Below are 19,182 nucleotides of genomic sequence, written 5' to 3' on the forward strand. Positions count from 1 at the left end.
AACTAAACCTTGGTTTTATCCCCAGCATTCTCTGTTTCCCTTCCTAGTTAGTTTTCTCATCTCATTACTACACATGCACCTATATGGAACTAACCAGATTATTTTAGTTCCTTATTTTTGTTCTGGAAGCAAGTTATGCCAATGGAGGAGCTTTTACAGTAAAGCTACTGTGCAGCTCCATCAGCTCCAAAGCAGTGAGAGAGAAGGCCAGGTGGAGGAATTTTGTGTTTGTTTCCATCTCTTGAAGATGAGAGAGGTTTCTGAAGTAGATGTGCTGACCACTACAAGATAAGGTAAGGTGAGGAGGCCAGTTGGAAATAGAGAGATGTACAGAGTAACCTGTGGCAAATGGAATGGCAAGTCCTGAAAGGTCCATGTGAAGACTTGCAATTATACCTGAAAATTCTGATAATGTGTTCAAAATTTTTCATTGTCTGAGTAAAACAGATCAGATTTGTGATTTAGTTGTACTATTCTGAGTCCACAGTGTACAGAGATAATTGACTACAACTCCCTTTTCTCCATCCTTGTTTTCTGGAATTGCTATGTACTGCACAGTATTCATGTTTTGTTCACAATAGTGGACTGCCAGGTATCCTAGCTGATGCTGGTGAGTTGAGGAGGAAAGAGCTGCTGAGCTCTGAAGACCACATTTTTCTTTTTGCATTTTGAATGTTTGTTCACTTTTGAGCTATTAACTCTACCAGCAAGCTGGGCTGTTAGGTTAGAAATATTCAAAAGTGAGTGCATGACATCTTTTGCAAACTTCAGCTCTTTGCTGCATGTTTGAAAAGTGAAGCCTGCTTTTGTGCATGTGTGTATGTATATATGTATGTCTGTGTTGAGCTGGCATTTGGATTTTTGGCTACCTCCCTCACCTTTCTTGCTCTCTGGGGAGAAGAGTGACAGCTGTCAGAGTGGCCATTACAATTCCAAGGTGGTTCTCAGTTGGCTGTTAACTTTCCATCCTCATGGTCTCTTAGGTCAGCTTTGAGGTGAAGAGATTGTTTCTCTTCAAAATATTCTCAGCAGTTTCTGGCACAGTGTTCAGTAGGAATTTATGAAGGATGGGTATTCTTTAGATAGATACAGCTGAGAGAAAAAGAGGGCCCCTCTTGAGGGCTGGAGTTTCTCTTTGGTCTGGTTATTTGCTTGAGAGTCATTTTTGTCAGTCCTTGGGCAAACAGAGTGAATACCTGGGTTATGCACTCCTCAGGGTTTGAATACACATATATTACATACCCTTCTCTCACTAATCAGTGTGACACATTCCTTTGTTGGCAAACGGTTCCAAAACAAACACAATCAGTTCACTTAATTAGCGGGTCTGTGGGCTGTGCTTGGCAGGCTCTTTACATCCTGCTCAACAATGCAGCGCAACAGTTTGCTGCCTTGAATGTAAGGGTGGGCTCACAAAGTCATCAGCTTTCTAATGATACATCCTTTCTCTGGCTGTTCTTGGGAGGTGGCCATTCTGCACAGATCTTAATGAAAGCTGTGATTCAGTAGTTAAACAATTTCTTAAAAATTGTCCCATCCTTTTGATGCCTCTTCCAGTCAGTTTGATTCTTCTTCCCTTATTTGCCTCTTTTCTATCTCAGCCGTGTTTATATAATACTTAATCAGGGTTCTTTCAAAATTTCACAATTTCTCCTTGTTTTCGAAGGCCTTTAAATTGTGAGAACTATTTAAAGCCTCTTGAATTAATTGCACATTCCACAGACCAAATTTGCAGCTAACGTAAACTCTCACAGCTCTGCTTTTGCTGGAGTTCTGGCAACTTAAACAAACTGAGCATCTACCTCCTATTTTATCTCTTCAGCTGAATTTGCCCCGGGCTTAAATTTAATGAGTAAACACATAAAATTATCATATTATATCACTTATTTTATATTTACAGATGTTGTGCAATGATTTCAAATGTCCTTGACTGTAAATTGGCTTGTTAGAGCTGTCCTTACCCATTAGCAAGCAGGCACTTCCCCTCAAGTTGCTCTGATTTTGCTTGTTCTTCACTAATGTGGGGAAGAGGTTTTGTTTCTTTCTCCTAAAATTAAAAAAAGACCCAACAATCAACAACAGAAGTGAAGTCTGGGTAGTGGCACTGTTGTCTATAGTAGTGGCTGTATTTGTTTATAACTTAGAACAATTTTTAACAATTTTCAAATCTTAAGGAATACTGAGAAAATGACCTTTGTAATGAGAATAGAATTTATTAAAACATGTTTTCTGTCCCATCAGATAATTAAGCAATCATAGTTATGGTTAAGATTTTGTTACCCATTTAATAAAGTTTTGGTCTTGCCTGTCATCATCCTAGTGATTACTTTCACAGGCAATTAAATTTGTTGTGTTTTGCTGGTAAAGTTACTTGTTTGTTAAGAACAATTTAATCCATTCCTTTCCTTTTCCTACTGTAGATGTATGTGAACCATGGAGAGTTGCTCTTTTGTGTTCTTATTCATTTATCAAGGCTAAACTGTTTTCACTTTAAGTTAATTTGTTCTGCTGATCAGTTAAGACATGTAGACCTTTTAAGATACAAACCAGAAGGCCCAAGTTTAAAATAGACGTGCCACAGAACAGACTTGACTATATCAACCAGCTTGGATGCCTCCATAATCTTTGGCCACCATCCTGATAAGACCTGTGAATGTACTTTGCACACAGTGACAAAGCCTAAAGGCTCTGGGGCTGTGCAAACTTACAGCTTACTGTGTTATGGATGCTGTGTCACTGCACAAATGCAACTTTGAGCATTTGGGAGAACGTTGAAGATAGATGTTAGGTGGAGAGACTGAAATATGCAGTACGTAGTATTTGCAGGAAATGCTTTGGCACAAGGCAAAGGCATCACTCAAAGTACATCATTTTCCCTCTTGCTTTGATTGGTTTGTCTTTTGCTAGAAAGCCTTCCCCAGGCTCACCTGAGTTGTGCCAGTAGTTTAGTACCTCATTTTTGAAAGAGTTTAGCTTATCAGATGCTGATAGCTAGTTCAAAGCACTCTGAAGTGATCTGCTCAGCACTTCTTTGAGGAAATGTAGACACCTAAGTAGGTGTTAAGTTCTCTTGGTAATTTAATTTCACCTGAATCTGTCAGAACTGATCAAAATCTTCTGGCCCAGATTGTCTTATTTTTGTTTGTGCGGGGTAGCACAGTAATATTATCTGGAAGATGTAAACAGAAAACAATAAAGTATACCAGCTTTTTCATCAAGTACTGTCTTTTGCAATTGAATTAGCTTTAAAGGTTGGTTTTACTTGCCTCATGTCACAGTGGTTTTTAACTAGAATGTTCAATCAACATCATATTAGTGCCAACTTCCTTCCATTCGTTTACCGTGTGGGCATCCCTCCCTAGGCAGGCTACTTGCCTTGGTTCCTAGGCAACTGGAATAATATTGCTGCACGTGTGTGTCAGGCATTGATTGCCTTTGGGACTTTTTTTGTATTGTAAGTGAACACAGGCCAGTCCTTTTTCCTTTTCTTTGTGTTCTGCTAAAGGCTCAGGGTTTGAAGGGCCTGTCTGTGATATTCACAGCTGAGCAATTCAGAAATGCCTGCAGACAGGCACATGTGCATGGTGTGGGATGGTGATCACGCTGGAATCCCCAGGCAAGGCTTACTTCAGCCAGTGTGGTTTGCTCTTTGGGATTTTTAGTAGCCAAGTTACAGGTGGTTTAGTGTTTTGGGTGCCTGGTGAATGTTTAGCATCATCTAAGGAAAACATAATGAATAACCATTTAATCCTGCTTTTACTCTTCATGGTAGGAAAGAAGAAACTGAAGAGTTTAGTCATGAAGGGTTAAGCCCTAAATCAAATCCTTGCTGAAATTTCTTTCAAGGGATTACTCACTTGACCAAAGGTGTCCAAGATCTTGCACAAAGGAAGTGAGTTTCTAAAATGAAAAAATGAAATCTAATATATGAAATTACAAAGAAAGGGTGGTGGGTGAGTATGGCACTGCAATGAGAGCAGGGAGCTCTTTGCCCTTGTCAGCTCTGCTAGGAGCCCCTGGCTGACCTTGAGCAAGCCAGTTCACTTCTCACCTGTTGTGAGGTGGGAATGGTGTTGTATCTGTACAGCCAGCCCCTGTGCATGGCACTGAAGGTGTCCTAATAAACCTTGGTGGTTCCAGCACTTCATCCCACCTTTATATCAGTCACATTGGTAAGTCTGTCAACCAGTAAGGTTCCTAGGAGACAAAAACCTGGCTTTCACATGACATCCTGGGCCACCTGTTGATCAACTCTGCTTCATTTTTGTCTGTTTAAGGTGAAAGGACTTTGAGGCCTCTTTGTGTTGTACCCTCCACTTCAGGCACCTGATTCTGCTCAGGGGCACTTAATGGTGGTGCAGTACAGGGAATAAATGTGAGCATAATCAATTGGTTATGCAGCATCTAGAATTACGTGAGCTATAGTCCTGGGAAAAATAGCTGGGAAGCATGAAAAGAACATGCCAGAATTTGCAATTTACTAAATATTGATATGTTTCAAGTGCCCAGACTTAATGGGAGATACTTTGTCATTTCCTCAGCATACAAGGAATGATTATATGCTTTTAATGTAGAAAGCCTTTTTTTTGTCACTAGTGATGATAATAATAAGAGCATTATAATGACTCTCTGGCTGTGGAGAGCTTTGCCCTTTCTCTTACACTGTCCAGTGCAATAGAAATTAGAGAACTGAATTATTCCCTGCATTTTTTTATTCCATACAAGTAAAACATCCTTAAAACATAAAACACCCCCTAAAGTCTCAACAGAAATTGAGTTAGGTCAGGAAAGAGAAGAAAAAAAAAAAAAAAAGAAAACACCAAAATAGAGAGGAAGCTATTTCAGCTGCCTTCTTAGAAGACTGCAAGTCTGTGTGAAAACAACACGCAGTGTTCACTAAATCTTCAAATACTGTTTGAAAAATAGCAAGATGCTATTAATGTGCAGTGTCACAATATCATTCATTAAAGAAGGAAACATGAAAGGCCTGAATGGCTATGGGCTCATCAGCTTATTATCAGTGGTGAATAGCATTCTCACAAAGGATGTAGGGACTTTTTGGCCTCTAGACAAAGAGTAAGTCAGGATTCAGAAATAGCACCTGAACTGTGAATTACCTATGACAACAACAAGGGTTAAGGGAAAGATAAGTAGGTGTAGTGAACTATTAAGTGAGCCTTTTATAGGCTACAAAATATATTTTATTTCTCCAGAGAAATAAAATAATTTTAATATACTGAGGCTTGAAAACAACAAAAGACCCTATAAAATTCACATGTGGAGATAAAATTAGGTCTCAGAATTAACTAGGAAGCAATCTGTTTGTAATATTCTGAAAAGGAATACAATGTTGGAGGTTTTGTTATCACTGTAACGCAGTGAGGTTAGAAATGGTCAACCAGTTGGCATTCCAGGGCCAGCTAGGATTGACTGTATTTGAGATGAGGAAAAGCAGAGCTGTGTAGGTAGCTAGGGGTAGTATAGCTCCACCACTTTAACAGGAGTGACTTGCCAGTTGCACAAAGGCAGGGCAAGATCAGCATTGCCCCCTGCCCTGGTGACTTTGTCAGTGAGGGGGACACAAGCACGCAGTGAAGGCTGAAATGGGTGTCCTCTCTACTTGTTCCTGTGCAGAGCTAGAGGCAGCTTTGTTCTCCAGCTCAGAGCACCCTTCCTCTAGGCTGCTGCTTTGTTGTCATTTGGACCCCTTGGGTGGGCCCAGCCTTCACCAGAGAAGGTCTTCAGAGCAGCAGTCAGGGGGCACCACAATGGACCCACGATGGCAGCAGTGGTGCCACTGCAGGAACTGTGAGATCAGGGCTGGCTGTTTGCTCTGCTTAGTGCCTGACAGTGTGGGGTCCTGGGCACAGCTTCAGCTACTGCACCAGCTCTAATGAATAACAGTTCAGGCAGTTTTTCCCTCTGTTTTGATTTTAAGCAATGGGAAAAAAGTTTGTTAATCTTTTCCACTGACCTTATTTCTGAAAAATGAGTTCATATTAATTTGAGCACCATCAGTCTTTGTTCGTTCTGCTGATGGCCTTTGACTTGAGAGACCAGGTGTGCTGGCTCCTTTCTCATCCTGCTCAATCCATTTCAGCAGTAATTTCTGATAGGTTCTGTCATTTCCATGCATGCTGTAGAGAAATATTGGGCTAGCAGAGGGGGTGGTGATGTGAGAGCACAAAATTACACTCCTCATCAATCATTACCCTCCAGCAACTTCCAGGGCACTGTAAACTGCTGACTAACAAGGGAGAATTAGCTTGATAAAATCACCATTAGTGTCAGTTCAGAGTGGTGTAAAGTTTTAAAGACACTGCTGTCTTCTGTCTCTTCTTTGCCCATTAGTGTGTCTGTTTGTGGAGATCCCAACCCAGCAAAGCACGTAAGCACACTTAATGGAAGGCAGATCAGTCATCCCAAAGAAATCAGTGGGATATGAGTCCTAAGCATGCATGTGTTTGCTTCAGTGGATAAGGGCAATAACACACTCTCTGAGCACAGAAATTGTAAATATCTCTGCATGTGCAGGTTTCTTGATGCAAAACCAGATTTAGACTGTAGCTGGACTGAGAAATCCAGCAGTCAAGTTTTACTGCAAGAGAGCATGGAAGCCAGTAGATATACTGCTTTATACTTAGCCTTGTTCACCTGCTTTTTCTTACTCATATTTAAGTTTTATCAGTTTATGCTAGTTAGAAATGTGCCTCCTTAAATCTCTGCACAGCCTTCTTAAAGCTCTGCAGTTATTAAAATTTATGCCATGTTTGGACCCATGTATAAAACTTCAAGTGCAGCCAGAGCAGGAACAGTTTTTTAAAAGTTCCAGGTGAGATGCAGCCAATATAGCTAACTGGTTGTGTTAGCTTATGGACTTCTCTCAGTATTGTCAGACCACATGCCTTATGGCTTCTCACTTTTTGGGGGTTTCTTTCTTCACGTTTTTAATTTTTCTTCATAGTCTTGAAGACAAGAACCTTATTTCTATGAAAAATAAGTTCAAAGCAAACCAACAAAAAACCCCACTAAAGTTATAGTAATGGGCACTTGGATTCTTACGTAGTCATTTGACTACAATAGCTGCAAGAAAGGAAAAAAAGTGTGAGGCATTTCAAGATGTCCTACAGAATCACCAAGGGTGACCAACATCCATTGTTTGTATTTCAGGATTACTCTAAAGTTTCATGTTTTGTTGATTTTATTATTTGATTATCCAACTTAAATCTAAGACTTTTACCTCTGACAGTCCTCCTTTTACTTTTTCCTTTGGTTACAAAGCTGTAGTGACAACACATCACTACAGACAGATATTTGCATTGAAAGGCTGAGAATGTCCAACTGTTGAGTTGTAGCCCACTCACGATGACCAGATGTTTCATTGCTCAACATCCATCTGCATCTGGGGCTTGATCTGCTGTGACATTAAGTTCATTGCCTCACAGTGCCCCAAAGTAAGCCAGTCATCTTGTTTGAGCAGTTGCTTTAAGTCCCAAATGTCACATTTGAGAACAGAATATCACAGCTTTGAATGCCAAAAGCATAGCTCGATGTATTGATCAATTGATCAACATAGATCTGTTATGTTCATCTAGTCTAGTCTTCTGTAGGACACAGGGCAGACAACATCACTTACCTCTGTTTCATTTTTACTTTTGAAATGACAACTTCTGCTGTTGAAGTGGACTGTTCTTTACTCTTTCCAGAACAGCTGAGCACTGGAGCTTCAATGAGAAATATGTCGTATCATGGCTGTTGCAAATCATAGAATCTGTTTCTGCAAATGCTGAAATATACCTTATTGAAAAATAATATAGTCACACCTCATTTACAAACAAAGCAAGACTTGTCTTTCATAAAACAAGGTTGATGTCTTTTCAGTGATATACCTGAATACTAGTTACTAAGAAGAAAAGTATTAATCCTTCTAAAAACTTGTCTGTGAAGCAGGAGTGCTGGGACAGATTCTCAGCAACTGCAAAATTAATGCACGTCAATTTATTTTAGTGCTCCTGAGTAGCTTTACACCAGCAGAGGTGTGGCCATACCAGTGTCTTTTGCAATGCCACTCTAATGAAGCATAATGCTCTTTGAGCTCCAAGAATGGTGCCAAGGAATACCTACTGCCCACAGCCCACGTGAAGCCCATTGCATGCTCTGGTCCTGTGTTGTGATTCAATTTTGACACTAATTTGTGTTTGCAGGTGTGAAAGCTGTGGTGCAGTCTTCCACTCTGAGTGCAAAGTGAAGGCTGTACCGTGCCCCAGGTGTGTGCGTAAAGAATTGCAGAAGAAGCAGAAATCCTTCTGGAGGCAACTGAATATGGACGAGAACTTCGAAGAGTCTTGCAACATGTTTGAATTGTCATATCAGAACACATGAGGTCCTTAAGGCAGTGACCAGCCTGAAGAGAATCCCTCTCCCAGCTGCCAGCTCAAGCAAATTCTCTGCTTAGACAGGCAGAAATTGTTTTGAAAAATACCTGACCTTCTTCATCTGTGAAATAAGAGCTGCCAAAGTGGCCATAAAGCCTTGTTGGCTTTGAAATACCAATGGCTAAACTGCATTGAAGTCCAGCCTTTAGCTCTCATACAAAATGTGGTTTATGAGAAATGCTTTAGGATTAGCTAATTAAGTACCCAATTGTCTTTTCCATCTCTGGAGAACACTTTATCTCAAGGCAGAAAATATTTGCTGTCATGACTGCATTATTTTTTATGTTGTTCACTTAGAGTTGATGAATCATTTACTTATTTATGTGTATTATTTATTTATTAGTAGCCTTGGCAGGGGTTCTAGTAAGGTGTTTCACAGAACCCAATAGAGCAGGAATTATTTTAAATCCACTGTCTCCTTCTGATATGGACATGTGGTTCCATTTCGTCATGTTTTCAGAGAACTATCTTAAAGGATCAGTGCATTCACATTTTAAAGGATCTCCCATTAAACCTTATTCAGGGTGCTTGCAAACATAAGACACAGAATAATTCTTTCAGTTATGTTTATATATTTATAACCACCCCAGTGAACTACTCCATATTCAGATAAACATGGGACTTGTTGCTCTTTTTGTTCAGGCTGGAAATATCAGTTAAGCTCTGTCACTGGAGTCCTTTGAGATTTGTGCTGGTTACTCTTGATTTATGGGAGGCTGTGTCCTTGTCTGTAGTAACATGATGTTGGTTCTTCTCCTTCCAGTCTGAAACTTTAGGGCATTTTAAGTGTTCACATTGGTTTTCTTTTTCTTTCCTGAAGTTTACTTCAAATGTTTTTCTAATCTGAGCCTGTTAAATTGATAGTCAGGCAAGTGGTCTTGCCCATTTTAGTTAGCAAATACCTCCAAAATTGTGAAACACTACTTTGCTGTTTTCATGTGCTACTTGTGTCCTGCATTCTCTCTGAGCTCCGACACATTTATAGTTCTGTAATGACTTCCATGGTGGACAGTGGAGTTCCTCGAGGTGTGATTCTTCTTCACACACCTGGAACACAGGGAAGTATAAAACACAGTGAATTATTTTGTAAAGGGAAGTCCATGATGGATTTAACTGGGCAGGTGTGTATAATTTCTGGCAGTATGTTTAATTCATGGCAAGTTCACTTCCAATGAGCAGTTACATTGTCTTACCCCCATTTCACATTGCTGACTCTTTTCCACACCCTGCAGTGATTTGTGTATTACATACTTATGAAAGCATTCATATATACACACACACATCTATATATAGAAAGTAAATATGGTTTCAGAAGAATAATGCCAGTTGCATGTGTATTTTTCCTCTCCTCTCTCATAGGTTTGTGAAAATATGGAATACTGATTTTTACTTCCTATATAATCTACAGACTGTTGTATTCAAGGCAGAAAGCAGTTTTGATTGTTGAAGCATCTCACTAATTGCTGAAGTATTTTAAATGAAAGAACAGGGTACATCATGCTTACATTAAAAGGTAAAATGCTACAATGAGTTGCCTTGTACTGGAATATAAATGGTTACCTTTTCCAGCCTCCAGTCAAAGAAGAAAGTAGCTTTTTCAAATTTGAGTGCAACTACTATATATATATATATATATAGATATAGATATATATATATATAAGCATGTTTATATCTCTACACATTAGACAACCAGTGCCTTTCTTTTGCAGAAATCCTTCTTTCATTGGGATTCTTTAGAAGGAAGTGAGGGTTTTTCCATGTGCTTGGCAAAGTGCTGTAGGGATTCCCATACTTAATAAACCTGGTGAATCATGCACCTTTGTCACTAAAATGAATACTTCCCATACACAATGGTGTCTCTGTCTCAGCTCACTGTTCCTCATGTGAAATGAGTTGCTTTTGGCTATCACCTTTAAAGGTATAATGTTCCTTGCAAATCCATTCCCATGCAAAGAATTCCCTGTGTGTTCAGAAATGCAAACACTGGGGAAGTATTGTGGAATTAGTCAGGCAAACAGGAACTGCACTGGTACTGGCTGAATAAACAGAACGCTCCCATGTTGTTCAGCTTGTGTCACTACAATTACTGCTGTGGCAAAGCCAGTAGCTCTGAAGCTGTCAGCATCTGGCAGGTACTATTTTGAATTATCTGTAGACATAATGTTAGGTCATTAAAGAAAAAATGGTAATGTTTTTCGTATCATCATGCTCTGGTATTCATAGACTTCCCAGTGCTTGTTCATGTCCAGCTCAGTTTGGAGAAGACTGCTTAAGTGCACTGTCAAAAACCATGTGGAGTCAAGGAATCAAGGTTCAGACATTGCAAAATATTAGTTACTTTGATAGATGTCCTATCTCCAAAGTACCAGTCATGTGCATGGTTAGATATTGGAATTGAATGTTGGAATAACAACATACACAGCATTGGAGTTGCTCTGGGTTTGTACAGGTTCTACAGAACAGTTTCTTTGCTAACAGAGATTTAAAGGATAAAAAAGTATGATGTTGGCAAAACTGCTGAAATTAGTAATGGGTCTGAAACCACTGCCATTACAAATGACATAGAGCAAGAGCATGTTATGATATTCTGTCAGTGCCCAGAGCTTTATGTAAAAGGATACTGTACAATACAGATCATGCTATTTGCTTTAAAATCCAGTGTTGCTGTAAACCAGCTAGTTCCTAAAATAAACAGACATTCATTTCTACTTTGGAAAAGTGATACAGCTTCACAGTAGCTCTAGGAGCAGGCTGTAATGTGAAAGATGATGTCCTCTCAGGGATGCCTAGCTCCTATCCAAAACCAGTTACTCTTTATGAAGTAAAGATAAGTATTCTGTCAGCAATTTTTGTAAGCATAAAGAAAGGCTTAGTCCTGCGCTCAGTCGATTTTCTTGCAGGAGCCATCTGCAAGCAGGAGCCTCAGCCTGGGGTTCGGCAGGTGGTTTGGGTTTCAGACACCACTGTACCCTCACATAGTTGTCTCTGCTATATTACCAGTGCTCTGTGCTGGTCCCCACTGCTGCTGTCTGCCCATTCTGCAGCCCACAGCCTGCACGTGGCTCTGCTCTGCAGACTGCTGGATGAGCATCAGCTGGGAAAGTTCCTGGGGGCTTTGCAGGTTGCACGACTCTGCCCGCACCCTCCCCCCACCCCAGGTGAAATTATGCATTAGTACTTCAGTCTTTGTCCTACCCAGGCATGAAATAAATTTAAATGATGCCATTTCGTTGTGAATCAAAAATAAAATATGCTGTTTGTCTTCTTCAAAGAGAAGATGCTTTAATAACTGACTGAGAAGGAATTGATCTGTAATCCAGTTACTGCTTTTGCTTTGTACAGAATTTGTTATCAGTGTAAAAATAGGATGCTTCACTGCAGTGGACCATGGCTTCACTCTCTAAAGGTACTTACACTTGTTAGTCTGGTATTATTTTAATCTAGGACACTATTGAGACCCTTATTCAAGTTGCTTTTCCTCTTTACCCTAACCATCTACCTTTCCTTTAATGGGAAGATGGGCCTACTTAGGGGATGCAAACTGCAGCTCTTTTTGTATTATCAATCTATAAAAAGATAGATTTGTATTTCTTGTGTAGGAATCCTCCTGCTGCTTTTCTTGTTTTTTGTCTGTCTTATGTGGTGGAAAATGATGTGTTCCTGATGTGACAAAATATCTTGGCTGGCACATACCAATATGAGCTCACTGTTGGGATCCATAGGAAGTGGTAGGTATGAGGGAAGGTACTCTTTTGAGAGGAATTTTAAGTTTTTTGCAGCACTGCACAGGCTCTGATGGTCCTGTTAGGAATGAATAGTCAGGGTATCTCTAGAGCTCCTCTTGTCAAGGCTTCTCTTATTATTAGGATAGTGTGTGTATTATAATAGATTGATAATAATGTCTTGAAAGATTTTTTAAAAGAGCAGAGAATGTCTGTTTACAATTAAATGGGGAAGCTACCCAGTTGAATTTTGCTTTTTCCCTAAGTTTCCTAAGCTTCCCAAAGGTCACTGCCTGGATTGCAGCTGACTGTTGATCTGTATAAAAAAATTAATTAAATAATATAAATTAAATAATCATCATAATCTTCTATTTTTTTTTCCTGCCACTGAGTTGCAAGCCAGTCTCCCCTCTCTCTCCACTGTCTGTCCCCCTCCTCATTCACAGTACTGAGCCTCTAGCCAGGCTTGGAGCTTCATAGGTCATTGTGTTGCTTTTGAACCAGTTGAGTCCAGTCATTCTCTCCTTTGTAATTTGCCTTCCAATTTTCCCTTCCCAGTAGGAGTGCCTTACAGTACAGTATATTAGTGTCTCTCTTCCTGTTTTGGATTTCCTGATTGCATCTGCTGTTTTATTAACTTGTAGACTTAAACTGAAATGCTTCTGTGGCTGGGCCTGTTCTTTTCAAGGAGCAGCCGAGTAAATCAGTTTGCTTGTTCTGCCCTCATGAAGTTAGTTCTACAGGCTTCATGTACCAGTTCTGAAGACACCAAGCTGTGTGGGAACTCCTCATTTTTGCTCATTTTGGTGCCTTAAATTTTGAGAAGTGAATGATTTTTTTACAAATGCTCTGCCATGATGCAATGTGTTTGGCATTGGAGCTTAAAACCCTTGCTCATGACAGTTTCCATCGTGCTAGGAATGGTAACCATAAAATTGTTTACTGTCTATGCTTTGTGAGGCCATTATGAGAGAGGATAGCATGGAGATGGTATTGGTTCTTGTTAAGTGTATTTTTGAGAATTGCTGAGCTGCTTAGCCTGAGATGCAGTTGTGCAAGACCTTCAGAAGCTGTGCATATATAATAATGTCAGGTACAGAGAATTAAAGGAGGGTCAGGTCGCATGCAGTTTTGCTTCTCTCATACCGGGCCCCCTGCTTACTTGCACAGCTGGGTCCAGTGCTGTGGGAGTGAAGCTGTTTCCTCAAAGCTCAATTTTAATGCAGCCTGGCTCCCTGAAGGCTGACCCACTGAGGGTTTGGTCAGCCTCACCTCAGAGGGTTAACCCACTGAAATTTTAGCAGTATTTGCTAATGTGTGTGGCATGTGTCAGCCTGGGGCACAAGCCCATACTACCTGTGATTTTGTAAGTCCACATTTGACACCAGTAGCAGGAATCCCCTTAGCAGCAGCAGTGCTGTTACTGCATTTTGGCAGTACAGCGAGGAGACAGCCTGGATAACAATGTGCAAAGTCCTTCTTTACTTGAAGACCCTGGTGTGACCGTGATGGCTTGAGTCATATGTTAAAATTACAATTTCACCCAAATTCCTTAGGGTGACCATTAATCCAAATTGCAGACATGCCACTTGTGGTCAGCATCAGAGATATCTAGGTCTGGAGAGCTATCAGCTGTCTAGGACCAATGTGTATTAGACTTTGTGCACAAGTGGCTCAATTATTTATTTATTTATTCCTGTCTAATCCACATGTTAAACCGTTATGAATCCTTGAATACACAGCATTGTTTTGGTGGGAAAAGGATTTCTTTCAGTTTGCTTATGCACTTGTCCACCAAGTTGATTTTGCTTAAACTAAACTGTGCTTTCAGTTTTGATTTTTAATTAATACCTGTGATACCAAGTTACCTTACATGAGTCCCTGCTATACTTGAGGTAAGCAGAAGTAAATTCATGAGCAAAATGTGTGTTTCTTAGGTATTAAGTGATAAAGGCAGCTTCCAAATCAACTTTAGCTCAGTCAATGCAGTTAAAAGCCAGGGAGAGCCTGGTGTGAGCAGCAGAGCACAGTGGCTGATGTGTCCCTGGCAGCCTGGGCTTTCTTTCCTGCCAGAGCACCAGCTCACCTGCACCACTTACATGAATTTTAGCATTGCTGGCAGTGCACCCTGAGTTTTTGGAATACCCTTATGTGTGTATGCTACTGTGTTAACTTATTTGCAACATTGTTATATGTGTTTCATTGTTTCAATTGTTGGTTTGTTTTTTTACTTTTGACAAGAATATTTTTTTAATTATCTGCAACTACTGGGCAATAGTCTTAATTTATTATTGATGTGTAATGATGTTATAATTTAAATCCATTGAGTTGAATTGCTTGTTGACACTTGAGCAGGATTTATTTGGGTTCACTTGTGACTGCATCGGAGCACCAGTCCCTCCTGTATAAAGGCAACTCTCAATAAACACTAAAAAATGTTACTTGTCCTTTTGAATTTGCCTTGTGGTGGGTACTGTACCATGGGTAGGGCAAGCTCTGAAAGAGTGATAGTTTCCTTAAAAATGCTTCTCTGCTGGTTAAAGTCTTCTGAAACTAAGAAAATATGATAGTGTTCCCAGATCTCAGCCAGGAGGGCCTCTGGAAGTACTGTTGGTGTCTGCATCAGGCTCTGGGGGTTTGGATTCCCAGTTAAACCTTGTGTTTTTGGAAAGCCACAAATTCCTAGATTTTTAATGGTGCTGACCCCTGCCACAAGCTCCCAGGGGAGCTTACTGTGGCTTTGAGGCACAGAAAACAGAGCTCTTGGAAACAGAGCTCCTGGGAGGCTGGCAGAAGGCAGCTGTTTACTGTGTGGCTGCCACGTGTCCTCTGCCAGAAGGGTCCAAGGTCAGAGCCTTGAACTCTAAGTAAGGGAGGCATCTCCCAGGTGGACTGAGGGGCTGGAAGGGCAGGATTTTGCCCATGTTATGAGGGTTCTCATACCTATGGGTGTAGGAGCAGGCAAGATTCTTGTTCTTCTTGGTTGTTTCTTCCAGTGCACCAGCCAAGGAGTTTCTGCAGCTCCTTGAATCTGGATTTGATGACTAAAGATTGCAGCACAGAGCTGTGGTGGAGCTCATGGGCCTAAAACCCCTGGCTGAGACTCTGCAGAGCATTCCACACCCAACCCTCTGCTCTGGCAGCTTTCAAAGAGAAGGATATATCCCCTCCTTCACTATCTTCCTGCTCCTCCTCAGAAAGACCAAAAGTCCATCAGGAATGTCAATCCTCTCTCCTGCAGGAACCTTTGGACTTCATCCCTGTGATGAAACCAGCTACAAGCAATGAGTTAATGTTTGACCAGGACCACACAAGCTGCACAAGGAAACAATGTGCAAGACCTTCTCTTCCTCCTTATTTGCTTTACAAGGTGAGCAAATTCTGTTATGACATCTCCTTCCCCTTTCACTGCCATCTCCCCTCCTCACTTCACCCTGTAAGAGGTGGTGTGAAAAAGCATCCACGCAGAGCAGAGACCACGGGATCTGTGGAGACCTGGCAAGAGCATGCCAATCCAAGCCCTAGCTCTTCTTTTAAAGTCAGGATAATTCATTTTAAAAGAGCTACCCTTCTAGCTCTCAGACCAAAATTAAGAATATTTGAGTTAATATGTGAAGTTGACTGGTTTTCTGAAAGAGTGGAGCTAGCAACCTCCTCCTTTCCTTAGGGACTGAGGGGGCCCTTCTGGCTGTGAGGCTCACCATACCTTTTCAGTGAAAGCACGCTGAGGGCAAATGAAAATATTCTGGGAGTGTGTGTACATAGCTCTGGACTGTCTTGTTCTTGTTTAACTAAATACTCTCCAAAATAGTGGTCCCATTTAAAGGCCTGAGTATTACCACTATGAGAAGGTGGTGAAAAGCATCTCAGATAATCAAGTGTTACAATTAAAACCAGACAAAGTCTCCAAGGCAAGCAGGAGTAAATTCCATCCATTTTAAGCATAGACAAATATAAAACTTGGCATTGAAGCTGCAAACATGCTTTAAAAAAGTCAGTCCATTGTTTATAGTAAGTGACTTTCAATTTTCTATAATTTAGTTTCAAGGCATTAGCATTCATTTAGATATTAAAAATGAAGGTGTGAGGCTCATCTGGAAAGCAAGACAAGTCAGATAAGAGCTTGTGTTAAAAGACTGAACTTTCATTTACTTGAAAATTCTCAGGTGTTTATCACGTAGGTACAATATGATGCATTAGGGGTAAATAAGAAGGAATTATTATTAAAGTTAGGTACTGTTTAAAAATAAGAAAGTGCAAATTACTGAATCAGTGCAAGAAAGTAACAGATGTAATCAGCATGCATGGAGCAGTTCAGTTTAAAGTGCTTTCGTAGCATTTAAGATTATAAATTAATCTCATTTCTGACTGACACTGCAGGCAAATATCTGAAGTGCAGCAACAAAGTAATGAAACAGGAGGAGTGTGCAGTTTTGGGCACCACAATACAAGTAAGAGGTTAGGCTATATTAGAGGAGGGCAGCAAAGATGGTGAAGGGCCTTGAGGAGAAGCCATATGAGGAGCAGCTGAGGTCTTGTGGTCTGTTCAGTCTGGAGAAGAGGACACTGAGGGGAGACCTCACTGTAGTTACAGCTTCCTTGTGAGGGGAAGAGGAGGGGCAGGCACTGATCTCTGTGGTGGCCAGCAACATGACCTGAGGAAATGGCCTGAAATTGTGTCAGGGGGGATTTAGGTTGGATATTAGGGAAAGGGTGGATGGGCTCCCCAAGGAAGTGGTCACAGCTCTAAGCCTGGCAGAATTCAAGAAGTCTTTGGATAATGCTCTCAGGCACAGGCTGTGACCCTTGGGGTTGGTGCTGCACAGGGCCAGGAGTTCAACTCCCTAGTTCTTGTGGGTCCCTTCCAAATCAGCTTATTCTGTGTCTCTCCCTCAGTTTGTGTCTTCCCCTGCAATGATTTCTGACAGCAGGGGTAAAAATGTCCACAAAAGCAAGGCTAGGGTGGAAAACAAATGCCAGCACCATCCTGTCATCAGACATTGTCACGCAATGGCTTGTGACATTGGTGGATACTTTCTTGTGTACATATTGCAAAATGTCCTGTTGAGCCTTGGACTCTGCACTTCTGAAGGACGCTTGTTTTGGATTTGACAGACAGCATGTTTGAACCTTTAAGCAGATCTAAGATCTGCTGGCTCCAATGAAAACTGCAGTTTGTTAAAGAACCAGAGCTGGGCTCTCAGTATTTAGAGGCAGGAGCTGTAGCAGTGTATAAAATTGGCAGGTTCCTTGTGAAATACAAGTGCATCTAGCACAGAGTTAACCCTGGGTGATAACAGGTAAAAGAGGGCAAAAGTATAATAAAATACAGGTCTCCGCTGTAGGTATTTACACAGTATCAACATTGTTAGCTGTGCTTAGAGATTTATGTCAAGTGTTAACTGCGCTGTCATAAAACAATAAAGCACTTCTGTGAAGGGCTTAGGGCAAAGGGGAGGTAAAGAAGTCTCACTATATAAGGCCCTCCTCCTGCATCTGTGGTAATGCATGGGAATGTTTCCATAGTTGTCAGCAGGAGTTGTGTGGAGGCCTGCTAGGGGAGGGCAAGCAGAAGCACATTCACTATGTTTAGAGCAGGTAACTAATGATTTTGTCTCGAGGAGGATGTTGCCACCACCAAATTCTAGGAGCTAACACGGCTGATAAATCCACCTTGCAGTAAGTGGAGAGATTAGGGTTCCTCCTGGCAGCAGGGATGTCCTTTGGTGTTTCATAGAAATGCTGAACCATAAAATCTGAGAGATTACAATAAGAGAACTACCGTGCTCCGTGTGGCCGTGGGGTGAAAAGGGCAAGAGTCCAGTGTCCCAGGGTTTCTACACAGTGTACCCTGCACTCTGGCTGTTGCAACTCTGCTACTCACACTGGGCTCACAGTAGGCTTCCCCTCAGCATTTTGGCTGCAGGACCAGACTTCTCATCTGAGTCTAGTGTTTATATGTAGTGGACCAAACTGAAATGCCAGTCCCAATCAGTCAGAGCACCAGGGAGTTTAGATCCAGGCACGGTGCCTGCATGTCCATGGGTCTGTAGCTCCAGTGTGTCCTCCCTGCTTGTTGTGTCTGCCCTTCATGAGGTTATGGCAAGATTGCTTCTCCAAGCCATGCCAGTACATGAGACTTACTAGAAAAGCATTGCTCTTTCACTAGAGGTGCTTCCTATGGAGTTGTTCCCTGTTTAGATGCCACTGTATGGGACAGTGTTTTCTCGCTTCTTTCCAGATGCAGGAAGTAATTCTTCTTTATCAAAACATCTGGTGAAGTCTCCCCCACCACAGCAGTCCCACAGCTGTTCTGAGATGGGTAGGAGAACTACCTGCTTCCTGACCCTGCTGTGGACAGTGCTTCTCAAAGGTCAGTCAGCTTCAAATAAGAGAAATATCTTTGCCCAGAAGATATTTCAGAGCCTTTCATAAACTTGAGTATTGCTGCCAGACTGGCTTTCTCTGTCAGGAACCACAGTGTTCCACACCTGCTGGTCTTCACTGTTCTCTGAGGGAGCTGATAGGAGCTGTTTGGAAAACAGATGGGCAGGTGTTCAGCACTTCAGCATCTGACCCCATGTCTCTCAACTATCTGAATTAATTTTGAGCCAACGCAACTGGATGAGCCTTACATACTTCTTTCTCAAAAGCATTGTCCATGCCATTTCCTGTCTCTTGTTTTATCTTAAAAGCTAATGAATAGAGCTGAAATCTGTCCCTCACTTGTCAGCTACATCAGCTTTAAAACTCCAGGCCTAACTTCGTACTGGGACAGCTTTCAAAGTCCATGGGCTCATTCCTGCCATATTTCAGTGTGAGACTGAGTTAGTCCCTCCCGAGTCCTGGGTGGTGTCGCAGTGGCAGTGAGCAGTTTCAGTCCCATGGCAGCTGTTGTCCCTTTCATCCCTGCAGCCCTCAGCTTTGCTGTTGCTGGAGATGTGGCCCAGATTCATTCCCCTACTCCCAACAGCACCAAAGGCTCCTACTCCATAGGACCAGCACCTACCCCAGCAGAGTGCTGT

At 41.5% G+C, this 19,182-nt stretch overlaps 1 protein-coding gene across 15 annotated transcripts in view; it reads left to right on the plus strand.

Moving 5' to 3' along the window:
- The window catches only part of PLEKHM3 (pleckstrin homology domain containing M3), a 96,155-nt gene extending 77,630 nt beyond the window's left edge, over window positions 1-18,525 (plus strand). For 7 of the 15 annotated variants that reach the window (XM_064434092.1, XM_064434094.1, XM_064434095.1 and 4 more), the window contains one exon: window positions 8,205-14,598. In XM_064434092.1, coding sequence (XP_064290162.1) covers window positions 8,205-8,382 — 178 coding nt within the window. In that variant the 3' untranslated portion in view covers window positions 8,383-14,598. Of the gene's footprint in view, window positions 1-8,204; window positions 14,599-15,398; window positions 15,531-18,398 lie in introns of those variants that run through there. The other 8 variants (XR_010369104.1, XR_010369102.1, XR_010369103.1 and 5 more) reach the window with 8 other exon arrangements.
- Window positions 18,526-19,182: the final 657 nt, after the last annotated feature.

The sequence above is a fragment of the Passer domesticus genome, chromosome 10, assembly GCF_036417665.1.
Source record: "Passer domesticus isolate bPasDom1 chromosome 10, bPasDom1.hap1, whole genome shotgun sequence".
In the NCBI taxonomy this organism is placed as follows: domain Eukaryota; kingdom Metazoa; phylum Chordata; class Aves; order Passeriformes; family Passeridae; genus Passer; species Passer domesticus.